Raw genomic sequence first — 23,516 nt, forward strand, 5'->3', positions numbered from 1 at the left:
CTCGCAGACACCATTATCGTCATTATTTCATCATCTATCTATCTATGTATCTCTATCTATCTTCTATCTCTATCTGAAGAGAGGGACTTTAAAAATGAGAGAAGATGTGAAAAGTTGTTGAATTGGGTAACGGGGTGGTTTTTGTACTTTCCTTTCAAATTTTCTGTCACTTTGAGATAATATTGAAGTTAAAAGTTTAAAAGATAAACCTTAAAGTCATAGAGGAAAACAGGGGAGAATAATATTTTATAACCTTGGAGTGTGGAGAGTGTTTCTAACCATGATTCAGGAGCCATGAAAAAGGTGCAGGGGACATAAGAGAAAAGACTGATGCATTAACTGCAAAAAAATTAAACATTTCTGCAAGGCAAAGAACATCATAAATAAACCCAAAGATACTATCCAAATGTGAAAAAATATTTGCAGCTTATATCACAGGCAAGGAGTAATTTCCTTAATATATAAATCCTCCTAGATATCTGGAAGAAAAAAACCTGACAGGTCAATTAAAAAAAAAAAAAGGTCAAATGATATGAACGTGTACTTCACAACAAAAAAGATGAAACGGCTGCTTTTTTTGGTACCAGAAATCAGATTTTTGACTTGGCCTTTTAACAGTCCCCAGACACATCTTCCTCCATCTGGACCTCACGTCCTGACCCTTCTCAGTCACCAAGGGACTTCCGGGCCTCTTGAAGAGGAGCTGCTTTGATGGCTGGTGTTGCGCAGATCCATTCCTACATTATTGTGGATGTACCATTTAATTTGTAGTCACTTGGCATCTTTAAGGCATAATTAACACTGAAGAAAGACTTTGGCCAAAAGTGCTGATTAACTGGAAAGTAGTGGTAAGGCTTTCATTTGTATGTTTCATTGACCTTAAGTAAACTGGAGGACTGGCCTCTTGGGGTATGAGCCCCAGCTGGGACCTGTGGTCCTGAACGTTTGACTTATTAAGTGAATAACATCACAGCTGTTAATCTTGTGTCGTATCTCGGAAATAGAGCAGAAGGAAATCTGCGGTGACAGGTCCACTGGGGGTCTTTAAAAATTAGAGGTCTATTTCTTAGACATATAAATTAGTTATGACAGTGTCTAGGGTGATTGTTTTTCTCTGGCAATAGCCTTAGTTAGATTAGAAATCACGGAATATTAGGTTAGTATTACAAAATGAACAGTAAAAATTCGTGTGAGAACTGGTAAGAACCTCAGGCAATATCTGGCACAAGTCTCAGATTTTACAGATGAGTGTATTGAAGACTAGAGAAGGGACATGACTTTTCCAAGGTCATGTGAAGTTTTAATTACAGTAAATCATAACCTCACTTCCATGACCCTGCTGCAGAACCTGGGGATCCTGAGGCTCCACATTCGTCCTCAGACATAGGCAGCCCTACATCAGTGTGGCCCACACTATGACTTTGGAGTCTTCTGTTTTAATGTTTGCAAGTGATTTTGTGCCTATTAAGGATCAGGATCAATTTCTAAAATCAACTTTATTAAATATAATTTGCATTCTGTAAAATGCAGCCACATTAACTGTACAGCCATCAAGATATAGAATATTCTCATTATTGCCCGACAAGTTTCCCTGACCCCTTTGCAGTCAGCCCTCTCCTGCCCCCAACCCAGGCAACAACTGATCTGCTTTTTGTCCTAAAGAGTAACCTTTTCTAGCATCTCATGTACATGCAAGCATACGGTATATATTCTTTTGTATCTGGCCTCTTTCACTCAGAATAATGTTTTGGGGATTTCTGCATGTTGTGTCTGTCAGTAGTTTGCTTCATTTTGTTGCTGAGTAGTATTCCATAAGGTTTGTTTGTCTAGTCACCTACCTGCTGTTGGACGTTGAGGTTATTTTCAGTTTGGGATTAACCTGTACTACGAATAAAGTTTCCAGGGACATTGATATACATGTCTTGGTATGGATATATGTTTTTATTTTTCTTGGTAGGAGTTTCATTGCTAAATTATATATTAATTCTGTGTTTAAATTTATGAGGAATTGCTTAGTTGTTTTCCAAAGTGATTGTACATTTTACATTACCACTAGCAATTTCTGAGAGTTCTAGTAGATTCCTTAGGATTTTTGGGGGGCACATGACTATGTCATATATGAACAGACAGTTTTACTTCTTCCTTTCTGACATGTAGGCCTTTAATTTCTTTTTCTTGCCTTATTGACTTGCCTAGGATCTCAAGTACAGTGTTTATAGCAGTAATGACAGCTAGGTCCTCGCCTTATTCTGGATTTTAGGGGCAAAACATTGCTTATGATTAAGTATGGTTTTAACTGCAAGTTTTTCATGGGTGCACTTTGTGGATTGAGGATGTTCCTTTTTATGCCTAGTTTGCTGAGATTTTAAAAGAAATCATAAATAGGTTTTGAATGTTGTCAGCTGCATTTTCTGAAGCTATTGAGATGATCCTATGGCTTTTCTTTCTTTTTCTTTTCTTTTCTTTTTTTTTGTCTGTTAACGGTCTGTTAATATGGTGAATGACATTGATTGATTTCTAATGTTAAACCAAACCTTGCACTGTTAAGTTTACTTGGTCATGATGTATTACTCATTTTAAATATTACTGAATTTGACTCAGTAATAATTGTTAAGGATTTTTACATCTAAATTCAGGAGGGATATAGGCCTGTAGTTTTCTTTATGAACTCTGCTTTTAGCATTTGGGTAACACTGGCCTCATAAAAAGAATGGGGATATTTTCTCCCTCTCTTTTCTGAAGGCGTTTCTGTAAACTGGTATTGTCTCTGACATTAAGTTTTGACAGAATTCAGCTGGGAGACCATCTGAGCTTGGGGTTTCTTTTAGAAGGGTGTTTTAGTTTATGAATCCAATGTCTTCGCTTAGCAGGAGGCTCTTTAGGTTTTCTATTTCTTGTTGGTTCCGTTTGGTAACATGTGCCCATTTTACCTAAGTTGTTGAATCTATTGTCACTAAATTGTTTACACTCTTTCTTTACTGTCTTTTTCATGTGTGCACGATCTGTACAGATACTCGTTTTCATTCCTGATATTAGTAATTAGTTTCTCACTTCTTTTTTCCTTGATCAGCCTAACTTAGAGGATTGTCACTTTTATTGATATTTTCACAAAATAGGTTTTAGCTTAACTGATTTTTTTCTCCCATTATTTGTCCAATTTCTATTTAATAATTGCCCAATCCTCCCTTCCTTACTGGGTTGTTGGCTCTTCCTATCCAACTCCACACCTGACACACACGGGCTTTTTTTCTCCTGTATCCTTGTATATACTAGGACGCTTCTCTGTGATGTAATATATCACAACTGTCTTAGATATCTAGGGGCTTGTGTCTTTGACTAGACCTGAGCAAGCCCTCAGGGGTGGCATTGTGTCATCTGCCATAGTCCCTTACACTTAGTAGACATTCAGGGTCAGTGAGTGAATGAGTGGGTGGATGAATGAATGAATGAATGAATGAATGCTGTTCTGAGCAGTTTGCATACGTGGAAGAGAGAGGGCTGTGCAGCCATGCAGCTCTGCATTTGAACCCTGGATGTGCTACTCCCTGGGTGTGTGGCATAGGCCAGTCACCTAACTGCTTGTTTGCGAAAACTGGGCTTTACTTGTAGGGCTCTTAACATTAGAGCCCATGTATGAAGACAACTTAGCATTGCATTTGGCACTTAGTAGGTGGCCAATAAAAGGTAGCTCTTGAAAGACCTTTCATTTTAGCTCAAATAATAAATTATATTGATAGTATACCTAGAAAGTAACTTTTCTCTAATTCTTCGCCCATTTCTGATTTTTATAATAGTCTTCCCTCAAAGTAAAGACCATCGCATGTTCTAAGAAGGGAAAGTCTTATGGCAGAGTACTGCATTGTTCCTCCTTATATTTTGATTGAAATAAAGCTTCGACATCCTGTGTCTTTTATCACCCCACTTTATGGCTTTATTAAAATATTCTAATTTTGGGGGACTGAGGTTTTTTTTTTTTGTTTTTGTTTTTTAATCAAGGAAGAAAGGCAGTAATACTCAATTTTAGAAAATCTTTTCTGTGCTTGATTTTCATAAATTACATATTTTCCCCCATAATTATATCTTTTCCTTGCTTCTCTACAGAGTAAATAAACAGCCAATTCCAAGAAGATAGAAACACAGAACTATTTCTTCTTTGTTATATGGTACTTGACAGTTATCTATCTCTGTGTATTTTTTGCTCATTTCCCAGGTGATTTCTACTCTATCACTACCTGGAGACAACTTTTAAGTTTACCTTAAAAAACAAAAAAGACAGTGTGACATTTTTATTACTTCACAGATTTTGGCTTTTCAAGGCCATATTTGAGAACCTGTTTATTTCCTTGACCACCATGCTTGCAGTTTGTGGAAGCTGCCATGTATGTGTTGGGTGATGGATTGGTTTTATTTGCTTATTTATCAGTTAATTTATTCAGACATTCATTGACTCAACATTTAGTGAGCTTTCTGAGATCAGGGACCATACTGTATTCATTGTTCTAAGCACAGATCCTGGCACCCAGAAAGTACCCAGGAAGTGATTGAAAAGATGAATGAAAGAATAGACCAAACAGATGAGAGTCAGCTGGACTGAGAAAGTCGTTACAGAAAGGTTTATTTGGATGTGTGTATGAGGGGGGTCTTACCTTCTGCTCACAAACAAGGGTTTTCAAAAGCATAAGACATAAAATTGGCAGTCCTTTTGAGATGACAGTACAGTGCTTTATGCTATGGGAAAAGAATTGGGGATTTTGGTGAAACCAAAATATGATCCTTGAGTATTTTTTAAAAATCTGTATTTCACAGAGTCCTTTTAAAGTAAGGCAATATAGCCATCTTACTGGAGAAGGCATGGCTTTTGAGGGGCCATGAAGAAGGAGTAACATTTATACAGGTTGAGAGAATTAGTAGGACCAAAGTTCAAGGGAACCTGTAAACATATAGACCTTGAGGAGTGGTGGGAGGTGAGTTGGAACAATGAGCTTTTAAAATGGGACTGAGGAACTTGAATAGACATTTCTCCAAAGAAGATGTATAAATGGCCAGTAAGCATATAAAAAGGTACTCAACATCATTAGTCATTAGGCGAATGCAAATCAAAACCAAAATGAGATACCACTTCACCCCCATTAGGATGGTGATTATTAAAAAACAGACCAAGCAAACAGGAAAAAAAACCAAGTATTGTTGAGGATGTAGAGAGATTGGAATCCTTGTGCATTGCTGGTAGGAATGTGAAATGGTGCAGCCGTTGTGGAAAATGGTATAGTGATTCCTTAAAGAGATTAGATATAGAATTATCATGTGATCTAGCAGTTCCACTTCTGGGGATATGCCCAAAGGAACTGAAAGCAGGGTCTCAAACAGATATTTATACACCCATGTTCATAGCAGCATTATTCACAATAGCCAAAAAGTGGAAGCAACGTAAGTGCTTGTTGACAGGTGAATGGATAAACAACATGTGGTATATCCATTCAGTGGAATATTATTCAGCCTTAAAAAGGAATTAAGTTCTGATATAAGCTATAGCACAGATGAACCTTGGAAACACTATGCTGAGGAAATAAGCCAGTCACAACAGGACAAAAAGGCAATGATTCCACTTATATGACGTATCTGGAGTAGTCAAATCCATGGAGACAGAAAGTAGATGGTGGGTGCCAGGAGCTGGGGGGAGAGGGGAGTAGATTTTTTTGTGTAATTTGTATAGAGTTTCAGTTTGGGAAGATGAAAAATTCTGGAGATGGATGGTGGTGATGATTATACAACAATGTGAAAGTACTTAATGCCACAAAACCATACACTTAACAATGGTTAAAATGATAAATTTTATGTTATGAGTATTTTACCACGATACGAAAAATGTTAAAAAAAATAAATGGCATTGAAATACATTTCACATTTCTTCCTATTTTAAGCCATGTTGCCTTAGGGTGTCAGATGGTGAGGTTGCAGAAGGAGAAAGGAACCTCTTTAGTGAGTGCATATTTGTTCTGCTACTTCGTTTTCTCACCGAATCTTCATTAAAGTCCAGTGAGATAGGTGTTAATTATTGTCCCCACTTAACACTTGAGAAACCGAGGCTGAGAATGGTGAGATGCTACGCCCAAGGTCTCACAGAGTGTCAGGCTGAGTTTATCTGGCCTCCATACCTGCTCTCCGTCCACTGTACCAGGCTGCCTTGCCTGTCTCTGGAATTTCTGTCCTCTGGCCTTCCCAGAGGAAAACCATTCTCCACCTAGGATGGCCTCTGACAGCATGCATACACAGGTGGTTTTCTTTAGTTCTAAATAATTGTGTAGCTGTGGCTGCCTCTCTTTTGGAGAGGGGAAACCGGTCAATGAAAGCAATAACTGAGGGCTAAATGCCGTGTCTTGCCCGGAAGGCTTATTGAAATGTGACTCTTGAAGCATAGGGAAGAGAGCAGGAGGGCAGGTGGGCAGGCACCTGCTCTGCCATTGGGAAGTGTGGCTTCTCTTGGCTCTTGCAGGTGGGAATGTGCTTGAGTCCCCACCTTGAACACGTGGTTTTGAGGCTCCTGTCCGGCACTGTCAGCCCCAGACAATGCTCTGAGCTCACCCTCACTCTTCCTTTTCTGGAAAAGGCTTCCACTAGGGTCATTAGTGACCAGTTCATCGCCATTAGTGTGGTGGATGCTTTCTCAGACCCTGTTTACATGGATTGGCTGCAGCAATGGACATTCTGGCCCTTCTTCCCAGAGCTCTGCCCTCCTTGGGTTTCCATGACACCAGCCTTTTGTCTCCTGTTGCTTGTGCTTTTGGTGTCATATCTACGAAACCATTCCTCATCCAAGGTCATGAAGATTTCCTCCTATGTTTTCTTCTTAGAGTTTTATCGGTCAACTTTTTATGTAAAGGACCATATAGTAAATATTTCAGCTTTGCTGGCTGCCTATGGTCTCTGTTGCATATTCTTCTTTGGTTTTGTCGTTTGTTTTGTTTTACAACCTTTTAAAAATGTGAAAACTGTTCTCAGCTCCAGGGCATACAGAACCAGGCTGCGGGCCAGATCTGGCCCTTGGACCATAGTGTGCTGACGCCTGTTTTAGGACCTTACCGGGGAAGGCTGAGTCATTTTAGTGAGGGGTTGAGCTGGGTTTGAGATTTCCTGTTGCTATGGTTACTCTTGGTGCAGCACAGGCTCCAAATTGTGCTGGGGGAAGGGGAAGAAAGTAGGGGCTGCTGAGGTAGGTACCAGGGGTTTTTCCCATAATGGTCCTCCATCCTCAGCCCTGAGCCCTCCCTGCCCACCAGCACCTGGCCGGGATCTCTCCACACCTTCATGCCACCCCCAGAGGCTTCTTACCGGGTGCCTGCTAGGTCTGTGCCAGGAGCAGATGGGGCCCTCTTGCTCTCCTCGTGCTGCCTCAGTCCTAGGTCGGAGCCGTGCCCCTGGATCCTGCGTGTGGGCTCTCGGCGTTCCTGCCCTTCCCCCAGTAGCAGCCATCCTCTGCCTGGTATAGTGGTGGGCAGTGTGTACGAATGGGTTTCCTGCCTCCGTCTCTAGTGGCATTGCTGTAGGGTCCTGGCTTGGGACCGGCTCCTGGCCCTCCCAGCAGAGTCTGCCCTCCCCTCACTAGAACGGATATTTACCCCTGTCTTTGTGCCCTTGGCATTGGCTACCCCTCCTCCAGAAGCTTAAGATTTTGCTTTAGAGGAGAGAAGGGTCTGGATGGGGTTGGGATGGGGGTAGGGGATTGGAGCTGGGGTTCCGGTTTCTTGTTCTTCCTATGGTGGCTCCTGACCCCCTCTTCCAGTCCTGTACCCCCAGGGAGGCTCGCCTGCACTCCTGCCCCTGCCCGTCCTTTGTGTAAGCCCCCAAGGAGGTCCTTGGAGAAGACCTGGAGCGGTGGGAACTGTCCTTGGGTCTGGAGAGTCCTCACTATCAATAGAGCCCCTACTCAGCCTTTAGCAATTCATTAACGTCTGAGCTGATTCCTTCCTGCCAGCTTGTATGGTGGCTGGCTCTGCCCCCGCTGAGATGTGTCCCCACTCTGTCCCTCCTGGAAGGACCTTGTTCCTCCTTGGCCTTCTGGCTATGTGGTTGCCCTGTGACCTTATCTCTGTGGGTTCAAGGAAGTGTCATGAGTTTGTAGTTTGTCGGCCTTACTCACTGTTAGCCTGGGAGCCACGTTCTAGCTCCTTGATGGAAGTCCCTCCTCCCCCGCAACCTGATCTGTCTGTTTAAGTGATGCTGATTGAAATGCGTTTTTCTCTCTGAAATGCTATATCCCGTCACAGAGTAATTCTGGAGCTCCTTTCCATTCGTGTTTCCAGGCTGAGAATTGTAGGTGTTAGATACAGGGCATCATCGGAGGAAAGATGTTACCAGATGTCAGGTGCCAGGTGACAGCCCTGGGTGAGAGCTGCCCGTGGTAATAACTTTACCAGTTGGGATAATCTTCAGCCTTATCTGAGCGAAGTCTGCTGCCTGGGGGAATGGCAATCAACTTAGGGAGTACTAACTTACCATTTTTTACATCTTTTTAGACCCTGGAAGCTATCCTGAATTTCAAATACTCCGGAGGCCCGGGCCACATTGAAGGATATTACAGGAACCTCTCCCTGGGGCTGCACGTAGAGGTTGAGCCATCTGTATTCTTCACACGAGTCAGTACTCTGCCGGCAACCAGGTAAATGCACCTCTGCTCTTGGACCGCCTTGTTCTAGAGCCTGAGGGCACTGCGTTTGGAATTCTGACCTTGGTGTTCGTTTTGGTCCCACTGTTCGCTGTGCTGAGTTATTTAGCCTCCCCGGGTCTTCACCAGAAAAACAGGCAGTGTAGAGCAATGCCGCTTCAGTTAGGTGGGAGTGACCGGACTTCACACCTTCTACCGTGCTGTAGTAGTATTGTTGGCGGTGCAGTATGCTTGCGTGTGGTTGTCATCTTGCAGGACACGGTTCCCGCCCGTTGTCCCGAGCCTGGAGCTCACTCCCGTCTGGTTCAGCTCTCCTGCTAGCAGGGGCTCAGCAGACGGCTCCCTGTCTTGGAGACCCCCGGAGGCGTCCAGCCTATCTGTCTGTGTCACTTCGGGCGCCCCGGGAAGACTGTGCAGGCAGGGCCAGGCTCCCAGCGTCTCAGCCCCATCTTTGCGGAGCTCCCAGCCATCTGGAGCGCGGGGTCGTTTCTGCCCAGAGCACCCTGCTTGCAGGAGGCTTTCTCTCTTGATTACTTCCCCAGGCCCAGTCTGCCTTTAGGGAGAAAGAAACCAGTTTGTCTACTTCAAACCCGGAAGTGGTCAGAGATACTAGAGGTTACTCCTGCCTTAGGCGGGAGAATGACAGTTTCTCACCCCCGAATTTGACCTGTGATGAACTGGGAGCTGTGGGGTCTGAAGCACTGGGTGGGGCTCCAGCCAAATGGAGACCCTCTGGGGTCAGATTCCTGCCCAGGTGGTGAGCAGCCTTTGGAAGGCAGGTCCTGACCACCCCTGGGCATGTCCACATTCTCATGTCCAGGGGCACATTACATCTCGGGGGAGGATAGAGTGGGCTAGAGTTTTTTTTGTTGTTGTTAATAAATTTATTTATTTTTGGCTGCGTTGGGTCTTTGCTGCTGCGCGCGGGCTTTCTCAAGTTTCGGAGAGCGGGGGCTACGCTTCGTTGCGGTGCGCGGGCTTCTCATCGCGGTGTCTTCTCTTGTTGCAGAGCACGGGCTCTAGGTGCGTGGGCTTCAGTAGTTGTGGTATGTGGGCTCAGTAGTTGTGGCTCTTAGGCTCTAGAGCGCAGCCTCAGTAGTTGTGGCGCACGGGCTTAGTTGCTCCGCGGCATGTGGGATCTTCCCGGACTAGGGCTCCAACCCGTGACCCCTGCACTGGCAGGCAGATTCTTAACCACTGTGCCACCAGGGAAGTCCCAGTATTACTTATTTTTAATGGAGTTAAGGCTATACTTACCTGTCTATCCTTGACCGTGGGGGAGAGAACATCACATGCAGCGTCCCTCTCCCCTCCACCAGTGGGCTCTATAGTCCGCAGAGTATAATAGAGGGACGTTAATGTCGATGTAAAACTCTCTTTAGAGTGATACAGCCCCCAAAAGTAAGGGTAGTTTCAGTTCATAGGAAAGACTGCTGTTCTCCCCAGCCATTGGAGAATGGCTTCGGCAAGAATTAACGTCTTTGCTTTGGGCTTTTCAGCCCAAGCACATTCTGATCACATTTCATCATCTATCACTTTTTCAACCCACAGAGTAATGGTCTTTCTTGCCAGCGCTTGCCTCTGTTTTGAATTTGGATAAAGCGTCAAAGCACTTGCCGGCGGGAAGCTTTGGCAAGGATGCCCGCCAGGTGCTGTTAGAGCTTTTCAGGCCCTTCCTGTGCTTTGCTCCGCTCCTGGTGTGTGTGCTTTCTCATCCCCTCATCTCCTGCTGCCACTGCTCATATAAATAGGTCTTAGAAGCAGCACAGGTTGTCACTGAGTCGGATTATTTTCGCCTTATTGATATCTGGCTTCCATGTCATGGCCCCTGCAGTTCTTAATGACAATTTAAGATGAGAAGAATGTTGCCTTGTGGTTTGGTGCACGTGTACACACAGAAGAGTTGGTGGTTAGCTGACGCGCTGTTCGGCTCCTGGTTACCCGCCTGCTGACCTCACTCTCTTTCTTCTGGCCTCCGTGTTTCTTTTCCCTGCTCTTGGGGTTGAGATTTGATTCCCTCTAATCCTCCCTTTCCTTTCCTGCTGAGTCTAACTGAGCCCCAAATCCTGTGGGTGGAGCTGATGTCCCTGCATGCCACTGCACGTCTTTGCCATCTTTCCTTGGGACTCTAGAAATGCTTGCCTACTCAGTCCCCCTGCCTCTAACCCTGCTCCGGCATCGTCCTGTAAACACACATGAACGTTCCCACGTCACCATCTGGCTTAAAGACGTTCCCAGTGCCTACGGGATAAAGTTCAAAGTCCCCTCTCTGATATTCAAGGTACTTAAAATTTTGATCTAGGCGTTTCTCTTCAGCTGTTTGTCCCCAGTCCCTCCATACTTCGTGTGAAAGACACTTTGCTTCTCACCATCACCAGGACGTGTCAGGACAGCTTACTCCTGTGTGCCTTTGCATACCTCCTTTTCTAAAACTGTTCTTTTTCTTAAACTATCATTCCTTCACTTAACCTTTTGGAAAATGTCTGTTTGCCATTGATATATGTTACATTTTTATAAAATTTTCCTGACCATGACTAGGCATAGTGGGGGTCCTTCTGTGGGTTACCCTGTACATTCTTTGTATGTCTAATAAAGCACTTAGCAGACTGTAAACCTTTAAACCAACACCTCCAGTGTTTTGGGTGCTACGTGAAGCACCCACTGAGATCAGAGATGGACAGAGAAACAGTCCTTGTGTTTTATCAGCCTGGTAAAAGCTCCTCAGGCAGAGATAATACCAGATGGAAACTCGGATCTACATTAAGGAATGATGAACCCTGGAAATAAAGTGAATAGGTTAGGTATGAGATTTTTTTATCCTCGCTTTTTGATTTCTTTAAAAGACTACTGACTGTCTAAGAAAGAAATAATAGCATTTAATTTTGTAGTGCATATCATATAAAGAAGTAGAATATGTAAAAAAAGAAAGTCGTACAAATGGAAAAAGAGGGAGAAATGGACATTTTTATATGCAAAATGTTATATTATTTGAAGTTAGACTGTGATGTTAGAGACACGTGTTGTAAAGCCTTGAGCAATGACTTAAGGTATGGATAGTATACCGGGAGAGATAAAACAGAACACTAAATAATAACCCCCCAAAGGGGGAAAGAGGTGGCAAGAAAGGAGAAGAAAAGAACCAGGAACATATAGTTAAGTAGAAACAAATAGCAGTGTGGTAGATTTAAACGCACTGTATCAAGAATTACATTAAATGTAACTGAACTAAATGCTACATTTAAAATCTTTGCCCCCCGAGTTACAGAGATACTCTGCCACTTTTTCTTTGAGGAGGTTTATAGTTAAAGTTTTTCCCAGAATCTGTCTCAAATGAAGTTTTGTGCATGATGTGACGTATGGATGAAAGACTTAAATAGTTGGGGAGAGATACCATGTTTATTGATTGGAAGAGTCAGTTACTGCTAGGATACCAGTTTCCCCAAATTTGATTATAAATTCAGTGCAATCCCAATTAAAATCCCAACAGGACTTTTTTGGGGGGGGTGGTGGTGGAAGTTGACAAGCTGTTTTAAAAATTATTTCACAATGGAACAGATTATTGCCAATGGAATAGGCAAATGACTTGACAGAAAAACAAAGTTGGAGGACTTAGGCTATACGACTTTAAGACTTAACATAAAGTTACAGTAATCAAGAGAGAATGCTATTGTTGTAAAGATAGAGAGATCAACGGACCATAATAGATGGTCCAGAAATAGACTCACTCATGTATGATCAATTGATCATATGACCAGCAAGGTATGAAAACAATTTTATGTGGAATGAAAATCTTTCCAACAAATGATGCTGGAAGAACTGGACATATATGTGGTGGGAAAAAAACGTGGAAATTGTCATACTGTATAAAAATACAAGAGCCAACTCTATGTTTTCTATAAGAAACTCACATTAAATATGCACAGTTTAAAAGCAAAAAGATGGGGGGAAAAAGGCATGCCATGTTAACAGTAATCATAAGAAAGATGGCATGGATATATTATCAAATAAGTAGACTTTCAGGAGAAAAAGAGAGAGTAAGCAGATAATTTGTAATGATGGACGGGTCAAGTCATCAAGAGTACCTGACAATCCTAAATGCAAATGCACTTAGAAACATAACTTCAAAATAAAACCGACATCTGAAGGGAGAGATGGAAAACAGATAATTATAGTTGGATATTTCAACACTTGTATCTCAGTTTTTGACAGAACAAGGAGACAGAAAATTAGTAAAAATGTAGAAAGCTTGCACAGGACTAGTAAACAACTCCAGCTAACTGATATTATAGAACACTAAATGCTTATGCTAGAAGTTGAACGGCTTAAAATCAGTGGTATAAGTGTCTATGTAAGATAAAGAAGAGCAAAATGTACCCAGAATAAACTGAAGTAAAAGAAAATAATAATAAAGAGTGGATAAGAATGAAATAGAAAATGAAAAAATAACATGTAAACTAAATGGAACCCAAAGTCGATTCTTTGAAAAGATTAATGAAATTAGTAAACTATAGCCAGGATGGTCAGAATTTTAAAAAAGAGAGTGAACACACAAATTACTAATAATGAGAATGAAAGAGGGGGGCATGGCTAAATACTGCAGACATTAAAAGAATAATAAGAGTGTACTGTGAGAAATCATATTCCAATAAATTTGACAACTTAAATGAAATGGAAAAAAATCTTGAAAGACATGAATTACTAAAGTTGGTACAAGAGAGAATAGAATCCCTGAGATAGTCATATCAGTTAAAGAGTTTAATTTTTAGTTTTAATTAGTTAATTAGTTTTAATTCTTAATTAAAATTTTTCCATGAAGCAAAGATTTCTCAGATGGGGTGAGAAACTACTAACCATAAAATAAAAAGTTGATAAGATGGTTTTTATCAAAATTAAAAACTTCAGCTCATCAAAAAGCAAGCTCCATATTGGGAGAAAATATTTACAATACACTTATGCAACAAAGGTCTGTATCCAACATGTACCATGAAGTCCTAAAAATAAATACCCAAGAGACCAAAAATGGGTGGAATTTAAACTCCAGAGAACCCTTTGACGTCAGCATTGCTGTACGGAGATGTTAAATAACTCACCCTCGTTGCACATTAATGAGAAAAAGAGATTCGATTTGAATTCTGGCCTTCTTGGCACCAAAACCCATGCTTCCTGCCACACATACTCTGAACTGGGATTCCAGAGACCTGGGCTTCCCTTGGCCCCCTGTGTCTTTGCAAGCATCTCTGTATCTCTCGCAGCTTCAGCCCTCCTGCCCCTCACTGGAGTGATCACCGGCTCTGCTCACCTCATGGGGGAAAAGAGAATCAGATTAAACAGTAGAGGGCCCAGTGTTTTCTCAAAGCCAAAGCGCAATATAGATGGGAGGTGGAATTCTCACTGCTTTTTTTTTTTTTTTTTAACCATTCTCCTTCCTTCAGGGGTGTACCTAGGTTTCAGCTGACTTTTATTTAGGAGATCGATTACCAGGAAGATTCACTTTTGACACCAAGCTGCCTGGTAATGTTGTTAGGGACCAGATTGAAATGGATTGGGCCATGCCTCCCTGTCTGAGTGCCTGGCCTTCCCCACCGCAGGAGCAACTTCTTTCTAGGCTGCTAGGATAAGTGGTCCAGTCTTACACATTGCTACTCTGAGCTCTGTGGAAAATACACTCCCCTGAGCAGTGCTTAAGGTGTGGGAGTTGTTACATTCTGAATGAAAGTCATACAACCTGACGCACCATGGCGCTTCTCCCCGGACATTTAGAAGAAGAATTCCGTTTCCCCCGTCGAGTGGGACCACCCCACGCTGTAGGGAGCCTCTGCTCACAGACACGTGATAAAGGCAGTTTCAATGTCGGATTTCATCACGGTTGATCTTTTTCAAGTTGCTGTGTTGATTTAAGTTGGTTTTAAATTTAACAACAATTTAGAATTTTAACAAGCACAGGATTCAGAACCCATTGTACCTGTATCCAATTTCAAATTTTGATCCTCCCACCTATTCGCCCTGAGGTCTTGAGCAAGTCGTTCCTGTTTCTTTAAGCATCATTTTTCTTCATCTTGAAATGGAGAGAACCCTGATCTTGCAGGGCTGTGGTAAGGTTTAAAGAATGCATCAATACACAGGGCGTCTAATACAGTGCCTGACACAGGTAGAAAACTGAGAAACGGCGGTTGTCACGGGCAAGGTCAGGGACTCCCCCTCTTCCGTGTGGAAGTGGCACAGGGATAGCCCAGCTGGGGACTCACGTCTGGGTGGCTGGTACGAAGAGCAGGGCTGTGTTACTCAGAGGGAAGCCCTCGCCCGCCCGGCAGCTTCACCCTCTCCACAGCCGTCACTGAGGCTGGGCTGTGAGGGGCACCCTGGGGAGGACAGAGGAGGGGAGGCGGACACCTGCACCGAGACCTGCTTCTGTGATGGGCGGGGGCTGGGTCTGCCCCAGGGCTCCCATCTCTCTCTAAGCCATTCATCGAATCTCTGGTGGGAGGAGCTTAATGACTTAACGCATTTGCTCCATCCCTTCCTGCTCCTGTTGGCTTGTGTTCCCTGAGACGATGAGCACGCTTTTCATCGTCTTTCCAAGTGTTGACATAGTGTAGGTCTGCACAGGCAGGAGCTGGGACCCCGCCTCCCATGGCAGGAGCAGCTGGGCATGTCACTTAGGTGGACACAGCAGCTAGCACCCTCTGGTCCCCAGTGTCACCAGTTAGGAGCTGCCCAGGCGGTGAACCATCTCCCATTTCTCTGTCTCCACTCGCACAGCTGTACCTTGAAGGGACCTATTTTATGTCTCAACCATACATATTATTAAAGTATTACAATCAATAATTTTAAGTGATCTGTATTTTATTTTGAACTATTACATTATTGAATGTTATGTGTTAATGTTCATTTAAAAATGCTATCAATATTCCTTATTTAAAGACAGATTTAAAGATTGTTCTACTTAACAAGTAATATACACTAATTATGTTAAGAAGTATGATTTATAAACATCAATTAAAAAGGCCCATGTCATACTTGATTTAGGGATTGAACGTATGTTAAAAGGTAGATTGTCTATCATCAACAGCTGGCCAGAGTTTTTTGTGACCTTCCATTTAGAATTTTTGCGTTTGGCATTTTCAGAGTTTTAATCATTATAGAGTTAATTGCAAATGATGCTACATGAACCATGATTTCAAGTTATTTTTAAGTATGTTTCCATCCTTTTTGAATTGGGCTTGTCTTCATTCCCAGAAAGTGAAAAGCCAAATATGACATAGTTGTCATTATATGTTATCTTTTTAACCTTGGATTTTGAGGCACAAGTGTCTTGGTGTTCATTTTTGTGCCCCTTTTAACATGTGGTCTTCATGGTTCTTTTCTCGTACCTGTGGTCCATTATGAGTGCAAAGTAGACAGTATAACAGCGAGTAGATGATGTGTTCGTCAAGACCACGGTGGCGCTGAGCGCTGGGCCCCGGTGAGGTGACGCAGTGCTGTGGCTGAGGCAGGAGCGTGTTGGTCTCACCTCCACCACCCCCGGGCACTCTCGCTGCATGTACACGCGAGCTGTATGGAAACATCGTTTGCATACCACATAATTTACCCACTTAAGCTGTATAATTTAGTGTTTTTAGTATAGTCACAGAGTTGTTCAACCATCGCCACCATCTAATTTTAGAACTTTTCATTCTCCCGGTAGAAGCCCTGTACCCATTAGCAGTCCCTCCTCCCCCTCCCCTACACGACCTCAAATCTACTTTCTGTCTCTAGATTTGCCTGTTTTAGAAATTTCATGTAAGTGGAATCATACAAAATGTGACTGGCTTCTTTCACTTAGCATAATGTAGTCAATGTTCACCCACAAGGAAGTATCAGTATGGCATTTCTTTTTATGCTGAATAATATTTCACTGTGTGGATATGCTACATTTTGTTTATCCATTCATTAGTTGATGGGTTGATTCCACTTTTTGGCTGTTGGGAATAATGCTGTTATGAACATTCACATACCAGTTTTTGTGTGGACCAGTTTTCGTTTCTCTTGGGTATACCTAAGAGTGGAATTATCAGATCATGTGATAACCGTTTAACCATTTAAGGAGCTGCCTGACCATTTTCCAGCTCGGCTGCACCATCTTACATTCCCACCCAAACCTTCAAGCAGTGCTTGAAGGTTCCAGTCCTGCACATCCTTGCCGATGCTTGTTATCCTATATGTCTTTTGGATTCTAGCCATTCCAAATTTTTTCCTCTAAAGGGAACGTCTTAAAACATTATTTTAAAACGTACTCATTAAAAAATCAGAAACAGAGGCCCTTCCTGCCTTCATTATGTGCAGCCCCTCAAGACCCGTCAGAGGCCAGGTTGTGTGTCAGCCGTCCACAGGGAACCGTTCCCACATTTCAGTCGGTCACCAGATCTGTCCTTTCCACTTCAGTAGCTCTGCATTGACTCAGGCGTGTCACCTTTGTCCCTTGGGCCAGCCTCTCCCTCCCTTTCTTGGACAGTTGCTACAGCCTTTCAAAGTCTCTAGCTTTCGTTTTCTCTTTCCAGTTCTTTCTCCAAATAGCTGCTGAAGTGTTTGTTCTAAAACGCAAGCATGAGTTTGTCCCCCCGTTAGGGTCCTTCCACGAGTCCCTGTCGTCTGTAAGTCATGTTTCGGTTCCAGAGCTGGGCACGCAAGGCTCTGCACAGTCTGACCCAGCCTGTCTGCCTTGCCGTTTCCTCTCCCCACCCCACGCGCCTCCTGCAAGCTCCCCGCATGGTCCGTGCTCCTCCATCCCTGTCTGCTCGCGTGCTCTGCTCTGTCCACCTGCAGGCCTGCGCTCAAGCCTTTGGTGCCTCAGCGAATGCGGGAGCCGCTTCCTTCCAGAAGCCTCCCCTGCTTGTTTCCTGAGTCTCTGTGCCACCGCCGCCCACTCGTCTTTCTCACCAGTTAAGACTCAGCTTCTTCCAACCCCAGGCCCGGAGGACACCAGAGCCCTGGGCGTGACCTCCGAGGCGCTGATCCGTTGTCCCCTGCAGAGCCAGGGGATCTGTGTCAGGTGGTCCTCACATCACACTTTGGGAAACCCAGTTCTAATGGACAGTAAATCTACTGTCAGAGTCTTCAGCAAGGTTTGGAAGCTCCGTAATCTGTGTGGCAGAGGTGAAGATGAGATGATATCACCCGAAGAACATTCTGATTGTTTGTTCTATTTTTTTTTTTTTGTCACTTTAGATTGAATAAGCTCCCTGGCTTTCTTAAGACTTACAAGAAAGCTCTCCATCCTGAAACTGACTACTAATTTTTCAGGAAAGAAGGCTGATTGATAACAGGCAGGCTTATGGAACTTTAAAAGACCACATGGGTTTGGCCAAAGGTGTATGTGGCCATCACTTCCGGTCTGGCTGTGTCTTCACTCACTTTACCACGCCCCTAGGATTGATGGAAGGGTGATGTTTGGACCCTGCAGGGGCTGGGAAAATTCGGCCAGACTCAGGGAGAAAGAGCCCCACTTAACTTTCTGGGCATGGTGCCATGGTTTTTAGACAGACTCAGACCTTGGCATGGGAATTTCTCATAGTCTCTTTTAGCTGAGTCAGTATTGAATAATTAGCTGGGATTGCTTTGTTGGCAGGGCTGTGTGCTTTCCCTCTTGCTGCTCCAGTGACTGCAACCAAGCTAATAATAATCACCACCCCTCACATTTATGTAATATTCTGCTTGTAGTTTTACAAAGCACTTTCAATTTTTTCCCCATTGGAGCCTCCTAATAATTCCATGACATAGGCATTCTTGTCCTCGTTGGGGAAACTGAGACTCAGAGAAATTAAATGACTTACATAAGATATTATATACCCATTAAGCAGCAAAACTGGTATTCTGATAAGAAATCTTCAGACTTCGAATCGTTTTCCTTGTACCAAATGCCTTATTTGCTCAGGCTGCTTTCAGATGGCTTCTTTCCTTTTGCTTTTTAAAGTTTAGTTTGATTAGGATGTCTCTGGGCATAGATTTTTAAAAATTTATGCTGCTTGGGGTTTGCTGAGCTTCCTGAATCTGTAAGTTTATGTTATTTGCCAAATTTGGGGAATTTTCAGCCATTATTTCTTCAACGGCTGTGTGTGCGTTTTGTTTTGTTTTGTTCGTCTCAAACTCCTATGACATGACTTTTAGAGCTTTTCTTGTCTCATAAGATTGTTTTTATCCCGGTTTTTTCTCTCAGCTGTTTCCATTGGATAAATTATTAATCTATCTTCAAATATATTAGTTTAATTCCTGTGTGGTTCAAAAAAATACTTGTGTGATTTTTACTCTTTTAAAGTTGCTAGAGGTTTTTTACATGGCCTAGAAATGGCTTATTTTGGTAAATGTTGCATATAACTTGAGAAGTATGGATATCCTACTTTTTTTGGGGGGGTGGAATGTTCACTAAGCATCAGTTAGATCCAGTTGGTCAATGGTATTGTTTGTTTTATATCCTTTCTCATTTTACGTCTACTCGTTCCCTCAATTACTCAGATAATTCACTACCTGGTGAATTTTTCAGTTCAGTTTTTTCTTTTCTAAAGTGTCTCTTTGTTTCCTCTTTATATCTTCTATTTCTTTGCTGAGATTTTATCTTTTCATTTGTTTCAAGTGTGTTTGCCCTTACTTTGCGGAACATATCTAAAGTCTTTTTCTGTTAAGACTTTCATCTTGAGGTTGTTGTCTGTTGATTTTATTTTCCTTTGCAAGTTGGCTTTTTCCCGGGTTCTTCCTATGCTGAGTAGTTATAGACTATATTATGGACATTTCAAATATAATGTTGTGAGATGCTGGGGTCTTGTTTGAATCCTGCAGAGGATGCTGATATTTTTGTTCTGGTGGGTGGGTGGTCCACACCACGGTCCCGCAGTGCCTTCTGTGGGCTGTGCTGCGGTTCTGGTTTTAGAGTCTGTGGTTCTCCTTGGATCAGTCCTGTGTGTGCCACCCACTGTTCTTCCTTGGAGCTCAGTTACCAAAGCCCATGGTTTGCTGCTCAGGATCCAACCCCTCGTGCTTGCTCCACGGTGAGCCCAGGTCAGGTACCACTTTAGCGAATTGCTCTCTTCATCTCTCTCCTTTCCATAGTCTTGCCCAGCACTGCCCAGGGCCTCCCTTCGCTGTCTGCCCACAACAAAGCCATGGTTTGAGTTCTTCCTCCGTGTGTCTCTGTGTGGGACTAACTGGTCAGAGGACAGAGAGGGAAATAAAAGTGATGGGGACTGGCCCTGTGCTTATGGGACCTCAGTCCCTTGGGTCAGAGAGATGGTTTCCTGGCCTCGGAGTTGTATGTGCCGTGCAGCTATGACTGCCATCGTGGCACTGTCACATAGCGGTACTGCCCAGGGGCTGGGCTGGGAGAAACGGGGGAGAAAAAAGAAAAAAAGAAAAAGCCCAGAGGGCCCCCCAACACACCTTCATGGTGCCCTCTCCCACGCCTTGGACCTGGGACAGAGGCAGCTCGCGGAACTCTGCCTGTCTGTACCTGAATGGGCACCTCCGAGCCGCCTTTCAGGACGGGTAGGACTGAGGGAGATGGAAACTCACTCTGAAGTTCAGAGAAACTTCGATTTCAGATCTCCTTCCCAAATCCACCTTCTATAGTTTACTTTTCGAATCTTCAAATAGCTGCTCCATGCATTATACGTATGATTTATAGTTGGGTTCAGTAGGAGAGACGCAGTGGATTATTTGTACTTACGCCATCTTTTCCATAATAGGAACTCGTCATTTTTTTTAAAACATCAACCAATTCATGTCACTTATCTGCTTAAGACTCTAAAGATAGCTTCCCATCATACTTAGAATAAAATCCAAACTTTCTGTCACGACCTTTCCTCTGTCATTAATTTCATACCACTCTCCTCTTGGCTCGTTCTGTCCCTTGATGGCACCATGCCTTAAGATTTGGCCTTAACTGCTTTCTCTGGAAAGCAGTCCTCCAAGACCTTCACATGATTGCCTTCTTGTTGTGTGGGTCTGAACTGAAATGCTATTTCATCAGAGAGGCCCTCCTTTGCCGTCACATCTGAAGTCAGTTTTTAATCTCTGTTTATGATTTCAGGAGATGCACTTAATTAAAAAAAAAAAATTTGTTATCCACGCGTCTTGTTCTCTGCCTCAAGTCCTAGCCCACGTTTTACACCAGCCATCTCTGTGGCAGCCAGATTTATGCAGGGGTAACTTGACAGCACCTCACCTCAGCTGTGCTGTGTAGCTCTCGAGTTCTGGAATGTCTGAAAGCCTTCTCCGGGGCCGCAGCACAGGTGCACACGCCGCACGGTGTGGGGAGTCGGGGAATTGCCCCCTTTCGGGGGGAGCTTGACCAGGGAGGGCGGGGGCTGCTGGAGAAGTAATCCCCTCTCCTCTGCCTGAGGGGCACACTTCAAGGCACAGTCCGTGACTCTTCAGAGGGACCAGCAGGGTGAGCGCCAGCGGTCCACACGGTAGCCAGCTCAGTAAGGCACCGTGGTACTGCGTTCTCACCGCACCCCGTGCCCCCGCCCTGCTCCCCTCCGCATCCCCTTCCCAAACACCTGCTCCACTCCATCCCTCTTCTCAGGCTCTGCCTCCTGGGGGGAACCCCGGCTAAGACAACATTCTAAGTGACTTTAAAAATACCTCTTATAAAACATGTCTTACATCTTATAAGCAACATATAAAGAAAAGTCAAGGGGATGATAATCTATCCAACCACACAAATTTGTCAAATTTTTACATTTCACTGTATTTGCATCTATTTTTCTAATTTAAAGAAAGAAAAATGAAACTGGTAAAACTCTGTGTGCTCCTCTGTGACCCTATTCTCTTCCTCTCTCACCAGGAGTGACTACTACCCTACAGTTGATTATTATAAGCCATATAGAGTATTTTTAAATATTTTAAACTTGATATAAATGTGTAACTATCTCCTGCAACTTGCTCTTCACTCAACCTTGTCAACATGAGACTTAACCTGTGGTGAGGTTTGTAGTTCTTAATTCATCTTCGCTTATATATAGGTTTCCAGTGTGTGGCTGTTACAGATTTATTTATCTGCTCTCCAGTTGGCTGCGCTTCATTAAAAGCAGTTCTTTGGTTTTATAAATGAGGCTGCAGTGCACATTTTAGGAAGCATCCTTGTGCCGAACTCTGAGAGTTGGTCCAAGATACATGCCTACAAGTTGAGTCGTTAGATCAAAGGGTTCTCACCTACTACTTGGCCAGGTTGTGCCAACCTGCCCTGTGAAGGAGTTGTACCAGTTTACACCCTTAGCAGCACTGAATGAGAATTCCCATGATTCTTGCTGATCTACATCTTGGCCAACACTTGGTCATAGAGCACATTTTAAACATTTCCAATAGGTTGGGTGGGAAATCATACCTGAGGGTTTTCTCTCCATTTCTCTGACTACTAGTTGTATTGAGCTTCTGTTCCTATATATTGGCCATTGGATTTCCTCTGCTTTAAACTGTCCACTCTTGTTCTTTGCTCAATTTTCCATTGGATCATTTCTTTCTTATTGATTTACAGGAGTTCTTTATCAATTCAGAATTCTAACCCTTTGTCAGGTTTATGTGTTGCAAACACCTTTTCACAGCTAGCTTTTCTTTGCTTTGATTTTAATGTTTTTCCTTGTACAAAAGTGCTTCATTTCAGTGCAGCCAAACATTTCAGTCTTTTCCGTTATATATATTTCCAGCTTGATTGAGGTAAAATTGTATATATTTAAGGTGTACAGTGTGATATATACATTGTGAAATGGTTAACACAGTCATGTCACATTTCATTTCACATTTCAAGCTCATTAATGTATCTATAACCTCTCATAGTTACCTTTTGAGTGCCTAGTGAGAACACTTAAGATCTAATCTCTTTGCAAATTTCAAGTATACAACACAGTATTCTTAACTACCGTCCCCATGCTGAATATTAAATCTCCAGGATTTGCTCATCCTGTGTAACTGAAACTTTGTATCCTTTGACCAATCTCTCCCCGTTTCCCCCACCCCTCTACCCCTGGTTAACCACCATTCTGCTCTCTGCTGTTATGAGTTCAACTAATTGAGATTGTACATATAAGTGAGATCATGCAGTATTTGTCTTTCCGTGTCTGGCTCATTTCACTTAGCATAATGTTCTCTGGGTTCATCCATATCACAAATGGTGGGATTTTCTTTTTTCTAATGGCTGAATAATATTATGGTGTGTGTGTGTGTGTGTGTGTGTGTGTGTGTGTGTGTGTGTGTGTGTGAGAAAGGGGGAGAGAGAGAGAAGGGGGGAGAGAGAGAGAGAGAGACGGGTTTTTTTCTTCACTCATCTGTCAATGGACACTTAGGTTTTCCCATATTTCGGCTATTATGAATAATGCTGCAGTGAATATGGGAGTGCACTTATCTCTTCGAGATACTTATTTCATTTCCTTTGGATATATACCCAGAAGTGAGATTGCCGGATCATATGGTAGTTCTATTACTAATTTTTTGAGGAAGTTATACACTGTTCTGTAATGGCTATACCAATTTACATTCCCACAAGTGCATGACAGTGCCCTTTTCTCCACATCCTCACCAACACTTATTGGTCTCTTTAATAGTCAATCTAACAGCTGTGAGGTGATATCTTATTGTGGTTTTGGTTTGTATTTCCATGATGATTAGTGATGTTAAGCACCTTTTCATATGGCTATTGGCCATCTGCACGTCTTCTCTTGAGAAATGTCTATTCAGGTCTTTTGCCAACTTTTTAATTGGATGATGATGATGATTGCTGTTGCTATTGAGTTGTTTGTGTTTCTTATGTATTTTGGGTATTAACCCCTTTTGAGACCTACTGTATCCAAATATTTTTTCTCATTTTGTAAGTTGCCTTTTGACTCTGTTG

The 23,516-nt window shown here is 43.0% G+C and overlaps 1 protein-coding gene across 5 annotated transcripts in view; it reads left to right on the top strand.

The window, feature by feature from the left end:
• TRAPPC9 (trafficking protein particle complex subunit 9) overlaps window positions 1-23,516 on the top strand; it is a 552,118-nt gene that overhangs the window by 349,280 nt on the left and 179,322 nt on the right. For all 5 annotated transcript variants that reach the window (XM_082364605.1, XM_082364607.1, XM_082364606.1 and 2 more), the window contains one exon: window positions 8,514-8,656. In XM_082364605.1, the coding sequence (XP_082220731.1) occupies window positions 8,514-8,656 (143 nt within the window). The remainder of the gene's footprint in view (window positions 1-8,513; window positions 8,657-23,516) is intronic.

Source organism: Balaenoptera borealis (genome assembly GCF_965194805.1).
Source record: "Balaenoptera borealis genome assembly, chromosome: 17".
In the NCBI taxonomy this organism is placed as follows: Eukaryota; Metazoa; Chordata; class Mammalia; order Artiodactyla; family Balaenopteridae; genus Balaenoptera; species Balaenoptera borealis.